Source organism: Protomyctophum bolini (genome assembly GCF_963924005.1).
Source record: "Protomyctophum bolini genome assembly, chromosome: 21".
NCBI classification, from domain to species: domain Eukaryota; kingdom Metazoa; phylum Chordata; class Actinopteri; order Myctophiformes; family Myctophidae; genus Protomyctophum; species Protomyctophum bolini.
The window spans coordinates 35618004-35635210 of NC_137882.1; the positions used below are offsets into that span (position 1 = coordinate 35618004).

A 17207-nucleotide genomic window follows, 5' to 3' on the forward strand; every position below is an offset into this window, starting at 1 on the left:
TTTAACCCATTTAGACCTGAGGCCGATGTTCTCAAACATTTTAATGTCAAGGACCCCCAAATATATATCGTAATTGGCCACCGACCCCCATCTGGAAATATGTTGTTACAGGGAAGCAAAGATTTGAGTTAAAAACGTTCGCTCTGAAAGAATATTCAAAGATTTGTGCCACATTTCCGCGATAAAAAAAATAAACAGCAGGCCGGCAAGCTCGTAGCGCGGCTGTAGATCTGATATTTTTCAATAGGCTAAAGTATAACATAATGCTTACAACACCAAATAATAATAATAATAATGCATTGCATTTTTATAGCGCTTTTCCAAGTGCTCAAAGCGCTTTACAATGGTTCATTCATTTATACAAATTGGGAGGTGAAGCGGCGAACAGTCGACGCCAGCGTCCTCACTTCCCACATTCACACACCAACGGTGGCAAGCTCACACCGACCAACTCATTGGAGGCAATGTAGGGTTCAGTGTCTTGCCCAAGGACACTTCGACATGTGGACAGGAGGAGCCGGGATTCGAACCGCCGACCCACGGATCATTGGACGACCTGCTCTACCTCCTGAGCCACAGCCGCAAATGGGGTTAAATAAACAGTAAAACAAAAACACATAATTCAGCGAGAAGAAAAACAAATCCCTCAATTAAGTAAATCAACACGCTACTTGATCATACTACAGTGTCACACGTTTTGGACATAATGAAGGATTTAAGTGTTAACGGACCCAGCCGGCTGTCATAATCAGAGTGATCTGATATGCTCTATCAGGACGCAGCGTGAGGCGCTTAAAAGTCAGCCAGACAGTGCAAGTACTGGCTTGTTGTGAGTAAATGTGCTTAGTTACTTCCCACCACTGCACTTTAGGCGTTTAGCAGACTACTGCAGTAATGGTTTTCAATGAGTATAATGTGCATGGAAGGAGCGTCATGTTGTTTGAGAGTCCCTGCCAAGCACCAGTCGGGCAGTTCGTTACAGAAATAAGGGCTCAAGAACAAAATGAGTAATGAAGTGATTGAATCATGGAGGAGGCGATGAGACACACACACACACGCGCGCGCGCGCGCGCGCGCGCACACACACACACACACACACACACACACACACACACACACACACACACACACACACACACACACACACACACACACTCACACTCACACACACACTAATAATCCTTGTCCGGTTGAGACATGTTTGACACCCGCAAAGTGCTGACACAGTCACAGACATGTACTGCGACACAGGTTTTAGATTTCCCTGGCAGGTCTGTTTTAATTATTGACTCGACTCACACACTTGCCACGCATGCAATCACATAACCACTAAAGCACGGGTAGTTAGGCTGCTGTCGTCCGTGTCCAATAGCATGGGCACGTCTCTATACTGCTGCAGCCATTGTGGGAATATTAAGACGTCTGCATTATGTATGTCGAAAATACTTCCCTGCATATTGTCTGGTATGAATATGACAGTAATGCAGGTTACAGTTAATGAGGTGTTATATCTAATCCCACGGTGCAGTACACATCCTATAATCATGTTAGGCCTACAGTATACGCTACATCAATATCAAATTATTAAATTATTGTTTACAAATAACATAGTAATTTAGTAAAAAGGGTGTTGTACTGTAATCAGTAAGTGCATGTACAGTGCAAGGATATTTGATGCTTTCAATACATCAGAGACACAATAATATTATACTTTTAGTCCACTACAATTATTTGAAAAAGTTATTTACGAGTTACTTTGTAGATTTTGATTATTATTACAAAACAACCACATGTACATTTTTGGCCATATGAAAATAGACGATCTACGTCAGTAGTTCACAATGCTTTGGGATGCGACATATGTTGTGAGCTTTGTAGTACAGCAGATCTACTATTTTCAAAACTATTTGTATGCATTGTATACATTTGAAACCTTGTGAAAACTGGACATTCTGCACAATGCCATTTTTGGTTCTACATTTTGATCCCGATACTTTTGTACTTTTATTTAAGTACATTTAGAACGTCTGACTTTTACTAGTAACATAATTTCCACATTTCAGTATTGATGATACCACTGGTGGTCCCCGGACCACGGCTGGAAAAACACTGCTCTACATCCATCTCCAATATTATTGTTTAACGCATAACATCATGTCATAATAACAAGGGTGCTGTACAGTCATTCACACTGCGCCCTGTGAAAAGTTGAAAACACATCAAAGCGGTCCCTGGTTGCCCTGGTATATTTAAGGATGTATTATTGTCTTCACACAGTCTCCACCTCCCTTCCATTTCCCACAGAGCCAACAGAGAAAACAGCTGTACGAGAGAAAGTTATTGTAATTCAAGGCCACAGAAGCAAGGAAATGTAATCCCCACCACCAGCCAAAAGAACAAAACAGAGGATTGCAACAGCAAAGTGAAAAAAGCAAACGGCTGCCAAGTCTACACGTTCAAAGACCACAGAACATCAAACAGGCGTTCCGAGCTGTCAAGGGTTTCACTTTGTTCAGAGAGATGAGAAAAACAAAAACAAGAAACGTATGGATTTCTTTTTTTTTTTAAATTTTATCCTACGATTTTGTAACCCAGTTTTCTTTTCACCCAGTGCCAATTATCTAATGTAATCCTGGGCGCTACACTTCGTCTGCCAACCTGGGGGGCAGCGGACTGACCTCATGCCTCCTTCTATGCATGAGGAGTCCAAGCTGCTTCTTTTCACCTGACAGAGGGGAATTTCCCCGGCCGGACGTAGCGCGTGGAAGGGACACGTTATTCCGACCAGTTCCTTTCCCCTCCATCAGGCGCCCCGGCCGGCCAGGGGGAGGTAGTTTTAGAGACCAGGATTACGGCATGTTTTCGTGAGGGTATCTACCCTAGGGGACACGGGGAGAACATGCAAACTCCACACAGAAAGGCCCTATCGCCAACCCCCACCTCGGGTATGGGCACTGATGACACGGAGGAGGGAACACGCCGCCAGTGCCCACAGTGTCCCCAGCGAGAATCGAACCCAGGACCTTCTAGCTGTGAGGCGACAGCACTACCAACTGTGCCACCGTATGGATTTCTTAACCCATTAACCCATTTAGACCTGACGTCGAAATAAAATAAATTAAAGTATTTGAAAGAATATATATTCAAAGATTTGTGCCGCATTTTCACGATTTCTCAAAAATAGCAGACCTACAAGCTCATAGCGCGCCACCGAGTGGCACGCTATGAGCTTGTAGATCTGCTATTTTTCAATAGCTAAAGTATAACAGAATGCTTGAAACACAAAAAGGGGTTCCCGCCCAAAATGGGTACACCGGGAAAGCCATTTTAGATTTATTTAGCTGTTCAAAAATAGCAGATCTACAAGCTTGTGAGCTTGGAGACTTTTTTTTCTTTTTTAATGTGCAAATCTTTGAATATATATTTAACAAATATTTGCTTCTTGCAGTCCCTGGAACAAAATGTTTTGAGATTGTCAAATACCATTTTTGGGGACCCTTCAGTTTGAGCACCACTGATACAGTAACATTTTATTCTATGTTTGTTTGTTTGTTTATTTTATGTTTGTTTGTTTGTTTAGTTTTTCGGAAAACAACCTCAGGCCTTAGTGGGTTAAAAATGGCAATTACGTTTAGTTTTTTCATTTTCTACAAACACAACGAAAAGAAGCCCATGAGCGTGCATCATCTGTGAATGAATGATATATTAATTTGAACTGGTTTAACCGGTTATAGCCAGACGCCATCAAAAGTCATAGAGGCGCGTAGGTAGATTTTGCTCACAAAACCAAGAAGGAAAAAGTACAGTAGACAAGTCTTTGACTTTCTTTTGCTGTACTTAACCCATTGACGCCTGGTGCAACGTATACGTTGTTCTACCCTTGATGCCGGCCGTGCTCTCTGTGTCTCATCAGCTATTGCTATACATGTAGCAACATAACTATTTAAAAAAAAAATCATCAGAATTTGAAGGTTTTCAGAAACCTTAGGTCAGGCCCTAGAAGGCGTTCCCAGATTCGGCCTCAGGCATCAATGGGTTAAAATGCATGCCCATATAGTCTGCTGCCAGAGGAATCCTTTCAAGACAAAAGAGCTTGCATTTCCTCCAGGCCTCTGTGAAGATTGCGCCGCAATAAAACACAATTATGTCATGGCATTCTCTTGTTATTCTCTATTCTTCTTCCATCTTTCAGATTAATATGGGTAGCTGGAGAGAACACTTTGGAAATTGCTTTGACTGGAAATGTGTCAAAAAGCTGTCAGTTTTCCGTCAGTTTGATCCCTATTGAGCACTTTCCTCTCTGATCTAATGCAATACAACTCTGCCAAAGGGAGTTAAAATAATCATATTCAACCCTGATCCTCTCAGATGTCTGCCTTTTGTGGCACCATTTATACTTGCATCGTTTCTTCTCTCCTAGAAATAGTCTCTTCCAGAGGCTCATGCTTCCAAGCTAATTTATGAGTGTCATACAGTGAAGCCTGTTATTCCACGAGGGCTCTGAAATACACACATATATCCCACAGACAGTCAGCAGCATTTACTGTTTGATACCTGATTTAAACTCGGTTTTGTCAAAAAATAGCAGCTCTGCATGCTCCAAACGCATTGCATGGCAACACGTTGTGAGTTTGTAGACCGGTTATTTTTTTGACGAGCAACACTGGCTCACACAACTAACTATTTTTAACCCTTTGAAACAAACAGATAACTCCATGGCCCACATTAATTACGATACATGTTAAAATTAGGGATATCCCGATCCGATCCAGATAGGGGTAAGATGAACCACTTTTTGCTTAAGTTGTCCTGGAAGCAAGGCAAAATGAGATGGCAGTCGAATCTAATGATCTACCCATATTTCAGGATGTCTTATATCAATTGAAATGATTGCGCACTTACTATGAGACCTAGCAGATCATGTCTGTCTGTCTGTGTGTCTGTGTGTGTGTCTGTCCCGCTATACGTCCAAATATGGAGTGTGTTGCATCAGCAATCACTCAGCTCCATACATGGGCACAAAAGGGGCCAGGTCCACATACAGTAACAGCGGGACAGACACACAGACAGACAGACATGGTCTGCAGGGTCTCAGCTGCGTTCGCTTCCCGCGTTTGCGCGTCTTACTGGTGAGTAAGCATCTATGACAAAGGGCCATGAAAATATGACCTTTTAAAAAAAAGTGGTCATGTTGGCTCAACTTGCCCCAGGTAAGGGGTAAGTTGATCCAAGTCGAGGGGCAAGTCGAACCACATGATATTTTAATGTTAAAAGCTTAAACTTGAACAGATAATGTATTCACTTATCGATAATAATATAATAACAGTTTTCCCTTTAGCAAATAGTCTTATTTATTTGTTTATGTATTATTTAAACACTATTTAAGACAATTATATAAAGTTAGTTTTTTTTAACCTTACATTTGCAATATTGTTAATACAATATTGCAAACTTATGTTAAATGAGTATGTACATGCAAATGAAAGGTCATCCAGTATAATTTGAGTAGCAAAGACTAAACAAATATGAATAGTGATTCCCATTGACTCAATTTACCCCCGGACATTGGCTCATCTTACCCATAGCCACCATTTTAGAAAACAATGACTAGAATAAGCTACTTCAGACAATTTAATTGCTAAATGATTCACATGGTTCTATCCATTGGCAAATCATCAACGTGTATGATATTACATTTTAGACCTAGGTACATTTAGCTTTGTATAGCAGTCATTTTACATGTGTCGAAATTTTACTTTGACCGACAAAAAGTTTTTGGTGTAAAATAATGTTTTCTACTTTCCCCATGTGCTTCCCAACTTCACAGCCAGGTGTAAATTATGGATGCTTACTAGATTTAAGGTCACATGGCAACATAGGTTTCTAGTTTTCTAGATAAAGGGGGTGGTTCAACTTGGACACTGGCTCATCTTACCCCGTTCTCCCCAGAATTCCTGTGTTAGCCTATACCGATACCAAATACCGATACCAGTGTGGTGTGGTAGTGTGTGTAGTGGTGTTGTGTTGATGGCTATCTAGCTATATATCTCGTGTTGTGCTTATAGCAGATTCCTCACTCAAATGTGCACTTGCAGTTTGGGCAACTTGAAAGCAAACTCCACATGCCCCAACATTTTATTTATCTGCCATATAGTGTCACACCCCTGTATGGGGTCACGCAAAACGGCGGACTCTCAGCGATAGAGCCTTCTACGTGGCAGCCCCTGCCCTCTGGAACTCTCTCCCCTTGGAGATCCGCCAGACTCCCACATTGAACTCTTTCAAGTCTGCACTGAAGAGACATTTGTTCACTCTGGCTTTTGGCAATTGTTTTAGTTTTTTTGTCTTGTAAAGCGTCCTTGGGTTTCTTGAAAGGCGCTATATAAATCCAAGTTATTATTATTATGATTATTATGGGAACGGTGGTTAGACTGGCATATTCACCGATACCGATATGAACCGATATAATATGACAAATAAGGGCCGATACCGATACTTTTCCAATACAGATACAGTATCGGGACATCTCTAATTAAAACACATGATTCATAAAGCTCTATCGCCATCTTGTATCATCTGCCAAACAGATTGGATCAAAATAGACACTTGCAGATCCCATAATAAAGGGGGCGGAGCACTCAAAGAATGCACATGATATAATTAATTGACAAACCTAATCCCTTTTATACTCAAACAACTTTTTCAAAGTGAAATAAATAAACATGATCATCAATATATTAAAACTCCTATTGAATCATTTTAATGTAAAACATTTCTCCCATTGCAAACATAGTTTTGCCCTAATGACCATAAGAGCCCACATTTGCCTTACCCCTTTAACTATTTCTAGGCATTTTTTGTGTATTTTGAAAAAAATATTTTAAAATAGTTCGGGCGGGAACCCCTTTTGGTGTTTTAAGCGTTATTTTATACTTTAGCTATTGCAAAATAATAGATCTACAAGCTCATAGTGCGGTGCACTATTCAAATCTTTGAATATATATTCTTTCAGAGCGAACGTTTTTAACTAAAATCTTTGCTTCTGGGGGGGTGCCTGGAACCACATATTTCCAGATGGGGGTCCGTAGCCAAATACAGAAAAGTATGGGGGTCCTCGACATGAAAAATATTGAGCACCACTGACATAGAAACATACTAGGTTTTATTCAGGATTTATAAGATTTTTTTTTAGAATCGGCCTCAGGTCAGGTCTAAATGGTTTAAAAGTTCAAAATAGTTGGTTTAAGCATAAGGGGGTAATTAAGGCACGCAAGATAGGGTTGTATTCACAAATAAGATACAGATCTTGAACACAGAGATGATAAAGCTATACCCTTTTAGTTTTTACTTAAACATATTTAATACATTTATATTTTTCACATCAACGCTACGAGATAATGTACGAACCCGCACTACATATTGGATTCATGTTAAATGTGTGATTTCAGACATTGAACCGCTTAAACCATCAATGCACGACTAAACTTGACCTTTGGCTTTGTACTTGGTCTGCATTTTTTCCCTCTGTACCAAACCTCTTTACCGAGAAAAGCAAGCTCACAATGCGTCTGTGAGACATTGTGAGCTTGTAGATCTGCTATTTTTTTAGCTAATGTTCCACCCCAGAATAGGGATGTGAGGGTTCAAGTGGTGAATGTAAAAAAAAACACAAAGAAAACACCCATGTGAACTGAGTGGAGCAACTCCCCTCTCCCTGTGCCTCTCTCTCTCTGTAATTAGCAGGCAACAGTGCAACACTATCTCTCTCTCTCTCTGTTTCTGGCACAACAGTGTCACTTTTGCCCCTACTGGTACTCTAAACATAGTCACATAGGTTAGGACGGACATTGCTGTTCCTTGGAGTGGTTGCACCACTCAAAAACATGACAGCAGCATGTGTGTAGGTCCTCAGTATGACTAGGTCTTCTACATTTCATGAGCTTTCACTCTCTTTCAATCTCTGTGTGATATCCCAATCACACAGAGCCGGAACATTTGGCCGCCCTCCTGCTGTATCTCCGAGGACCCCCTGACCCCATGTTGAAGACCCCTGCAGTAAGAGATGGGGAGCTATACGGTAAACAAGACAACTGGGTGCATGTGATTCCGCTGACCAGCAGCAGTATAGTGTTGTTAACTGTCCAACCTGGCATAACCCAGCCTCCCCATCACGCCGCCACACGTGTCCTCGATCAGCCGTATGTCCTTTCGGGGCATGCTGTCCCTCCATATGTCGACGCTGTCCGGCGAGACGTCCCCCTCGTACATGAGGTTGTACAGGCCGGTGGAGGTGGCGAAGAGGAGCCGGTTGAGGGCGGCCGGCGACAGCGGCACGCCCAGGAACGAGTGTATCCTCTCGGCCGTCTCCCGCGGGTACGCCACCGCGTCCTCAAAGCGCACGCGGAGGGGCCGGGCCTCCGCGGGCAGGGTGTCGCCGACGCGCAGCGTGGCCGCCGTGTGTGCCAGCCACAGGTGGGCGAGCAGCAGGACGGCGTTGTTGGCCTCCGACGCCGAGCGGAGGAGCTCGGCTATCGTTTTGAACTCGGGCGCCAGAGTCGGGCAAAGAGCGTCCTCCTTGAGTATCGAGGACAGGTGCTGGGGGATGTTCTTGAGCGCGTAGAGGCTGGGCTTGCTGTTGTACACCATGAGGTAGATCCACGCCCGGGGGTCTCGGACCACGTAGATGGACCTCAGCGACGGGCCCACCGCCTCCCGGACGAAGGGCAGCTTGAGCGCCCAGCTCCCGCTGCGCATGGCGAGGACGACGCGCGCTGCGGGGTACTCGGCGACGTGGCGCCTCATCTCCCGGACGTACTCGGCGTCTCGGTCCAGGCTGGCCCTCAGCCTGCCCTTAAGCTCCCTCCTCGCCCCCGCCCTCTTCCTCCTGCCCCGGGAGGAGAAGGAGGACGAGGAGGAGAAGGCTCTGAGCGGCTGCCTGAGCTGGCCGCCCTCTGTCAGCTAGACAGTCAGACAGTCAGACAGACAGACAGACAGACAGACAGACAGATCTTTATTGTCATTGTAACAACTAAAATTTGTATTGCAGCTGTTATTGCACAAACCCCTATTGCACTTACTTACTTAAAAATAGCACAATAAATGTATTTCTTAGTAGCATTGAGCGTCACTATACCTGAACGTTCTGCAGGTGCAGCTTGGTGTCGTGGACCAGCGAGGCGAGCCAGCCCTGGACCATCTTGAAGCGGCCGCCCGCCGCGTCGGCGCGCGACCACTCGCAGGCGTCGGCCAGCGAGTCGAACTCGAACTCCGTCTCGGGCACGTCCAGGTGCTCCGTGGGCACGCGCACGTACAGGAAGTCGGAAGCGTTGCGGAAGAGGTGTGCGAGTATCTCGGCGCCGGAGCCCGGCAGCGTCGCTATGACGACCGTGGGCAGGGGGAAGCGACGCTGGTCGTACGGCGGGCGGACGCCGCGCTGCTTGCCGCTCGTTTCGGCATCATCACCGCCGCCCCCCTTCTTCCACTTCACCCCGCACGGCAGCCGATCGCAGCTGTTGGCCACCAACAGCAGCTCGGCGATCCACAGCAGCAGCACCGAGAGGAGGGCGTAGCGCATCAGCCTGCCGAAGCACACGTAAAACCTCCTCTGCACGCTCAGGAATCCGATGGCCACACAGAGTACGACCCCCGCAATGACGTTGACCGTGAATCCAAAATCGAACAGCTGATTATCGCCGCCGATCGGCTTGGGAACGAGCTGCGTCCCCAGGCCGTATCGGGTGGTTTGATGTCTATCCTCGACTTTGGCATGACCGCCGAAACCCAGGTAGCTCAACCTGGCTCCGATGTCTCTGTGGTTTGTCGCGACGGAGACTATTTTCTCCGTGTCGTTTACGATCAAAGAGAGCCTCACCCCGTTTTTGCTGCTGTCCACGAATCTGCAGTCGGACACTTTGACGTACGGCCCGTGCATCACGTAGGCCACCCGGCTGACCGCGCCCGTCATCGGGAACGTGACGTTGACGTACTGTGTCCATCTTTTCTTGAACTCGGCCGCCTGCTCGGCCTCCTGTATCCGCGTGTCGGGACTGCGGCCCTGCGCGTCGAACCAGAACATTCTGTAGTGGGCGTCCCACACGTCCATCAGCGCCCCGTTGTACCTGTCCATGAACCGGCGGGGCACGTACTTGAAGTCGATGTCCAGGTTGTGGAAGAAGGCGCTGAGCGAGGTGACGGGCGAGTCGTCCCACTTCTCCACGTGGTCCAGCACCAGCAGCGTCTGAGAGTCGACGAGGACCAGCGCCCTGAATCACAATCAGAATTATTGTCACGCCACAGGTTTTACGGATAAATATAAAAAGAATATACTTCTTCATGAATAGATTTGTCAACTTATGTTATTATATTTCTTTCACCATGATCATGTAAGAATTTATGTGATATAGCCCCGAGCTGAATTAAAACAATGGCATGGCATTTCATGTTTGTGTTGCCACAAAAAAGCCGATTCGTTCAGACACTCGTTAAGACGTAAATTCTCCATACATTGTCAATGGCAAATGTGACACAAGTTAACCCTCTAAGGTCACATTCTCACCTAATACTTCGGTAGACTCATGCGTATGGGCGGAGATTTTGGGATTCTTGCATATTTAATTGCCTTCACACTGTCATCCGTAGCAATTGGAAACGCAGCAGGGGGGACCTTTATCAATGTGTTCCATTCATAAACCTAGCCTACAACACAGCCTACAACACAGTGAAATCTATGGTGATAAAATGATACTCATAACGTGCATGTGTCGTGCCGTCTGGGACTGGACCCCCCCCAGCTCTCTCGCTCTCTCACTATACACATGCAGCCATGCCACGCACTTTTGGGCATGGAGGCACAGCGCTGAGCACACTGATATGACAGACTGTCAGCAGCGGAAAATGTTTACAAGTTTATCGAGATGAAAGTCCCTGCTCCCCAGTCCCCACACAGTGACAGCACTCCATGTTTACGGCACAGACAGACAGAATATTCTGTAGGCTATAATACACTGAAGTGTTTTTATGTGTTTTCTTAAGCAATTGATCAATGTACTCGTCCTCATTTCGATCAGGGCTTCAGTCTCCTTATTCGACCACGTCTAGTATCCACGGTAACGGGACATCTTTGCGCTGCGTAAAATATGCCTTCTCCGTCTCCAACTGTGTTCAGCTCCTCACCCGCCACATTGTTTGTTTAATTTCCTTTATTTACTCCGGATTGCATTCACACCTGCACACCTGCACCGAATCGTAATCAAGTGCGATTGGAACTAAGCGAAGTGAAACCCCCGTTTTTGCTCGGAGTAAAATGCGGTTCTTTGATACACATTAGGATTCGAATGAGCCTTCACACCTGCCAAACGAAGTGCACTTTCTGAAAATGCGCAGCAGGATTCGTTTTAATCGCAGCAAAGCCCTCTGGTGTGAATGTGACCTAAGATCCAGCGTTGCTTTATAGTAACAATTTTATTTTAATTTATTACTTCATTATTATAATTTTTTTCTGTTATTTTTTCACCTAAATGTCATCAGTGATGTTCATTGCAATGCCATTGCAATGCCATTGGTCATATTTGCATATAAATACCCCCCACAGAGGCTGAAATTCACACAAATTAAAAATGTCTGGACTCTGTGCAATTTTGAACAATTTTTAACCTATGACTTTTGACCTTTAACCCTAAAAAAGGAAGTAAAATAATTGTAACATTATGTTTTTGTGTGATCATTAGAATGTCTAGAACATGTTTTATTCATTATTGTGAAAGATATCCCCCAAATGTAAATTATTAATTTATTATATTATTATATAATTATTATATAATGTGCATACAATTTTCATCAAACTTATTTTTATTTATTTTTTTACATATATTTTTAACCTAATTCCTAGTAGTACAGAGTAGTAGTAAGGTTGAAATCTCTTTTTTGCAAGTAGAAATTAATCCGGGTCTTAGAGGGGGACAAAAAGCTGTATAGAGGGCTGGCGCCCCTCAAAAACAAGAACATTTGATATTGTTTGTTATTTCTGTTCCTACCTTCAAAAGGGTCTGCGTCAATATGCCGACGGTCCATTGGTCCGATCGACAACCTACCTCAAACCCTCACCCTAACCTCCCCCGGGGCAGCACACCTAAACCTAACCACCCACCCTCTCCCGACCCCCAGCGCACCTCGGACCAATGCTCCTTCGGAGCAATGGTCCGTCGGATCATAGGGTGCTTCCCCCTTCAAAACCACTCTGACAACCCACCTGTTTAGACTAGCCTATCCAAGTTGACTTGATTTTAACTTGTTACTTGTACTGTTGTATTGCTTTGAATTATTTTCTATTTTTTTTCTCTACCTAATAAGTTGCTCTTTTTCCATGTTCTCGCCCCCCTGGCCCCCACACATGTAAAGCGTATTTGAGTAAGAAAACGAACAAATGCTCTACATCAAGGGTCGAGGACCCCTTAGCTGACAGAGAGATGAAGCAGGGGCCTCCCCATTACATATATTGGATTCATGTTAAATGTGTGTTTTCAGTCATTTAACGACTTGAACACTCACAATATGACCTTTGGCTTTGTACTTGGGTCTCTTCTTTTTTTCCCTCTGTAGCATACACCAACCTCTTTGCCGACAATAGCAAATATACAAGCTCATAGCGTGTCTGCGATGCGTTGTGAGCTCGTAGATATGTCCTTTCCGGCTAATGTTCCCCTCAGAACAGGAATGTGAGTGTTCAAATGGTTAATGTAAAAATTAAATCACACCCGTTTGAAGTGAGGGGCGCTCTTATCATTATACATCATCATACATCATCTCATGAACAACTGAATTGATGTGATCGGTTAGCCGATTTGTCGATTTGTCGGGGTCATACCTATGTTCCCTCAGCCCTATGTTCCCTCAGAAGGAGCATTGGTCCGAGGTGCGCTGGGGGTCGGGAGAGGGTGGGTGGTTAGGTTTAGGTGTCTGCCCCGGGGGAGGTTAGGGTTAGGGTGAGGGTTTGAGGTAGGTTGTCGATCGGACCGTCGGCATATTGACGCGGACCCGAGGGAACATAGGGCTGAGGGAACATAGGTACGGTCCCGATTTGTCTACATATGGCGTAAATTTCCCAATGGCATTTAATGTTTGTTGGCTTGTTGTTGGCTATCCCGTAACCCCGGAGGGTCGTTGGGGCACCACAGACCAGCTGACCAGTTGACCAGCTTTAATGTTTGCGTTGCCACACATTGACGTCATATTTGGCGGACATTTGACCTAATTTCTCCTTTCATTGTCAATGGCAAATGGACAAAAGCTGTATATAGGAGGGCTAGCCCCTCAAAAATAATAACGATAATCACACCTGTGTGAAGTGAGGGGCGTTCTAATCATCGCACATCATCATACATCATCTCATTCCGGCCAATCAGAATCTGCGCCCTCACCTTCGTCTTCCATGCTCCATTGTCAATGGGATGTAATGTTTGTGTGGGACAAAGATTGTGCACATCCTGTTGAAGAGCCCTGATCTACACATTTACACACAGTGCCTGAAACAAGTAAGACGCACAAATGCTGGGAAGCGAACGCAGCTCGTAAATTGCAACAATTAGAATAAATTACATTTTTTCTTTAAGTTTTCCTTTTTTTGTCTCTTTTTGTTTAAGTTTTCTACTGTGTGTGTGTGTGTGTGTATGTGTGTGTTTTTTCTGTGTGTGTGATACACCCGCCCTCTGGTGGCGGGCGGGTGGTGTCACAGCATGACAGACAGACAGACAGACAGACAGACAGACAGAAAGACAACTCTGCCTGGGTTACATAGTAAATCGTTCAGTGCATTCGCAATAAGTATACCTGTACACGCTCTTCAGCCGCATGGCGGGGGAGTATGCGCCCGCCGCCTCCCCGCTCACAAACATGGTGTCCTCGAGCGCGGAGGCAGCGACCAGCTCCCCCGCGCTGTCGCCCACCCCGTCGTCGGTCCAGCGCAGCCACTTGGCGCACTCCCCCAGTTGGCCCTCCCACGGAGCGTTGCACTGGCTGCTGGGAGAGGGACCGAACACCAGCACGTTGTTCAGGTAGCTGTGCTTGGGCCCGTACAGCGCCTCGGACACGAACACCTGCAACGGAAGATGTTACTGAGAAAAGTTCCACAGACAATAAGGATTATGTCCATTCTTTATATGCCAGATCTCACAGCAACACATTTGCTGCTTGTTGATTTTGACAGCAAATTTGGATTAAGTTTTGGTCATATTCTAGTCACCTGAAATATTTTACTTTTAGTCACCTAAATCTAGTCGACTAAAATATGTTTTGGTAGGCCGTGGTGCTATGATTGAAATGGCTGATTTTCACTTACAGTATAGCTGTATGCCCGGAAATAGCCGATCTACAATCTCACAATGCATCACGCTGTGACACGTTGTGAGCTTGCAGATCAGCTAATTTGCGGTCTGTGACACTCGCGCGCACCCCTGATGACTTGATTTAGTTCTACTGGATCTCTTCTCCACTAGTCCCTCCTTAAAGGGACACTTCACCCTTTTTGCAAAAAAATATATGTTAATGACGTTTAGAAGCTTTAGATCACTTTCCTGGGGATATTTATGTGTGTAATATGTGGTTTTAGATATTTTAGATTGTAGCAGTGAGCCTGTTGTCTCTGATGTCATGGACACTGGTCTCACTACCTTCCTGGACTACAATTCCCATGATTCTTTGGTGCACTGCTCCTCCTTGTGGATAGGGGGGAGAGCTGTCTTACTGAGACAACATGTAGTCCAGGAAGGAAGTGAGCCCAGTGTCCATGACATCAGAGACAACAGGCTCACTGCTACAATCCAAAATATCTAAAACCACATATTACACACATAAAGACCCCCAGGAAAGTGTTCTAAAGCTTCTAAACGTCATTAACATATATTTTTTTGCAAAAAGGGTGAAGTGTCCCTTTAACAATTTAGTGTAGATTTGTTGACAAAATTGTCAGTACATTTAGTAGTAAAAAAGTTGGGAGTGTAAGCTGCTACCCAGCTGTACATTGTACATGAAATAAATCAATACCATAACAACTCTTATATGAATTCGGCCATCACACACACACACACACACACACACCTGTCCGTTGGGGGCGAACGTGAAGGAGTTCTGGTCGGGGTGCTCGTGGCCCGGGTTGAAGCTGTTCCAGCCGTCGATCCAGGAGTAGGGCCTGTCGTGGACGATGTCGTAGACGGCGCGGCCGCCCAGCTTCCCCGACTTGAAGGAGACAAACGTGTTGCCCTGGCCGCTGGGCAGGCCCGCCCCGTAGGTCACCACGCCCCAGTCGGAGAAGACGTGCATGCGGGCCCTGGCGAAGCCGCCGTGGGGAGGCTGCGGCGCGAGGCCGGCGTCGTACCAGATGTACTCCGTGTGCAGCGTGGCCCAGCGCTGGGCCGACGACTGGCCCATGGGCCCGTCCTTGGGCCGGTGCTTTCTGACGTGCTGCGCCAGCCAGTTGCCCGTTCCGTTCCGCATGACGAACGCGTCCAGGAAGACCAGCTGGCTCTCCGGCCCGTAGAACCAGTTGTAGTTGGAGTCGGCGATGCCGACCGTCCGCTGGAAGCCGGGCAGCAGCGTGGCGTAGTAGAACCAGAAGTGTCCGCGGAGCCAGTTGTTGCGCGTGTTGTCCATGTTGAAGTGCCGCCGTGCCAAGAAGACGTACTGCGTGACGGACTTGGCCGTGTAGCTCCCGTAGGCCACGCCCTCGTCCAGGGACCCGTCCACCACGTGGTTCAACAGAAACATGGTCTTCTCCATGTAGCTCACGGCCACCTGCTTCCAGGTCGTCGACTCTGGGTCGTGGTCGTCGTGGCTCCCCGCCACTATCGCTCCGGTCAAGATGGCCAAGACGTTGGTGGTCTGGTGGTTCTGCAGGTACTGTTTGCCCCACCCCCTGTGCTTGGACAACTCGTACAGCTCCGCCGTCTCGGAGCGGATCCTCCCGAGGTAAAGGTCCCGTCGCCTCTCGTCCAGACGCGGGTGAATGAAGTCGTAAGCGGTAGCGAAGCCGGTGAGCGAGTGTGCCGCGGGAACCTCGTCATTGGGAGCGGCGGTCACCTTCCAGTCCGGGTAGCCCGCCATCCTGTCCATGAACGTGATCAGGAACTGCAGGGCGCCAGAGTCCTCCGGGCACAGCAGGCAGTAGAGCGCCAGCGGCGGCAGATTGTTCCCGTAGATCTCGTTCCACCTGGCAGTGAACTCCTCGTGCTTCGCGGGCGGCATGTAAGCGGGCACGTTGGACAGCATGGTGAGGACCGCCGTCCGGATGACTCTGAATATGTGACTGTGGGTGGTGGAGGAGCGTTGCCTTAAGAGCAACACGTCCGTTTGGTTAAAGTACAAGTTGGGATGGGACTTTGTGGGCTGGAGCTGCTTCCGCGGCTCGGTGGTTTTGTCGGCGGCCAGCTTGACCCGCAGCAGGTCCTCTGTGAAGACGTCCGGAGTGTTGAACACGCCGGAGAAAGCGGCGCCCGCTGCGAACGCCGACAGCAAGATCACGGGGTATGCGGTCCACTTATCATTAGCCATCATGCGAAGTGTTTTGAAATGCATATTCCTGACAGGTTGATGTGTTTTATTATGCCCGTTGTTGTTGCATTGTTAACCTCAGATGTGACATCTGAATATTATAGTCTGGATGTGGATTGGGTTGCCAGTGTTATATAGTCCATTAGGAAGTGCCATGGATAGTCCAATATGATGCAAAATCAGCCAATCCATAGTAGCCTATTATTGCAGGAAAAACACTTCTAGGCCCAATAGTCAATAGTTTTCCCACCTGTCATATAGTAAATAAAAAATAAAAATACTATCCATATGCTCTCACAACAGTATCATAACCGTTTTCAAAACCAGCAATGAATTATGTTGCTGTGCACCCGAGTAAAAAAGGGGGGGGGGGGGGGGAGACTGCATCTTGAGGGATAAAATATAATATAATTATGCAGAATAATTCAACACAATCATAAACGGTGCTGCTGCCCGATCTAGTCAGCTGCCATCCTCCTCACACAGTTATGTATGTGTGTGTGTGTGTGTGTGTGTGTGTGTGTGTGTGTGAGTGCGTGCGTGCGTGTGCACCCCACCGCTGTGAGCAGCAGCAGTCTACTTCACATTCACACGCATTGATCTTCTACGCAAAACATTTGTCCTCCTGGTCAGTCCATCAGCATCAGCCCCAGTCAGTGTCCGGTTCA

The 17207-nt window shown here is 46.3% G+C and overlaps 1 protein-coding gene across 1 annotated transcript; it reads right to left on the reverse strand.

Annotated features, from left to right (window-relative positions):
• Nucleotides 1-7104: 7104 nt before the first annotated feature.
• On the reverse strand, nt 7105-16892 carry LOC308336594 (dermatan-sulfate epimerase-like protein). Its single transcript, XM_080794014.1, has 4 exons — nt 15091-16892; nt 13825-14090; nt 9134-10262; nt 7105-8958 (listed from the first exon to the last, which is right to left on the reverse strand). The coding sequence occupies exons 1-4, from the start codon at nt 16561-16563 to the stop codon at nt 8134-8136; spliced, it is 3693 nt and encodes a 1230-aa protein (XP_080650140.1). The 5' UTR covers nt 16564-16892; the 3' UTR covers nt 7105-8133.
• Nucleotides 16893-17207: the final 315 nt, after the last annotated feature.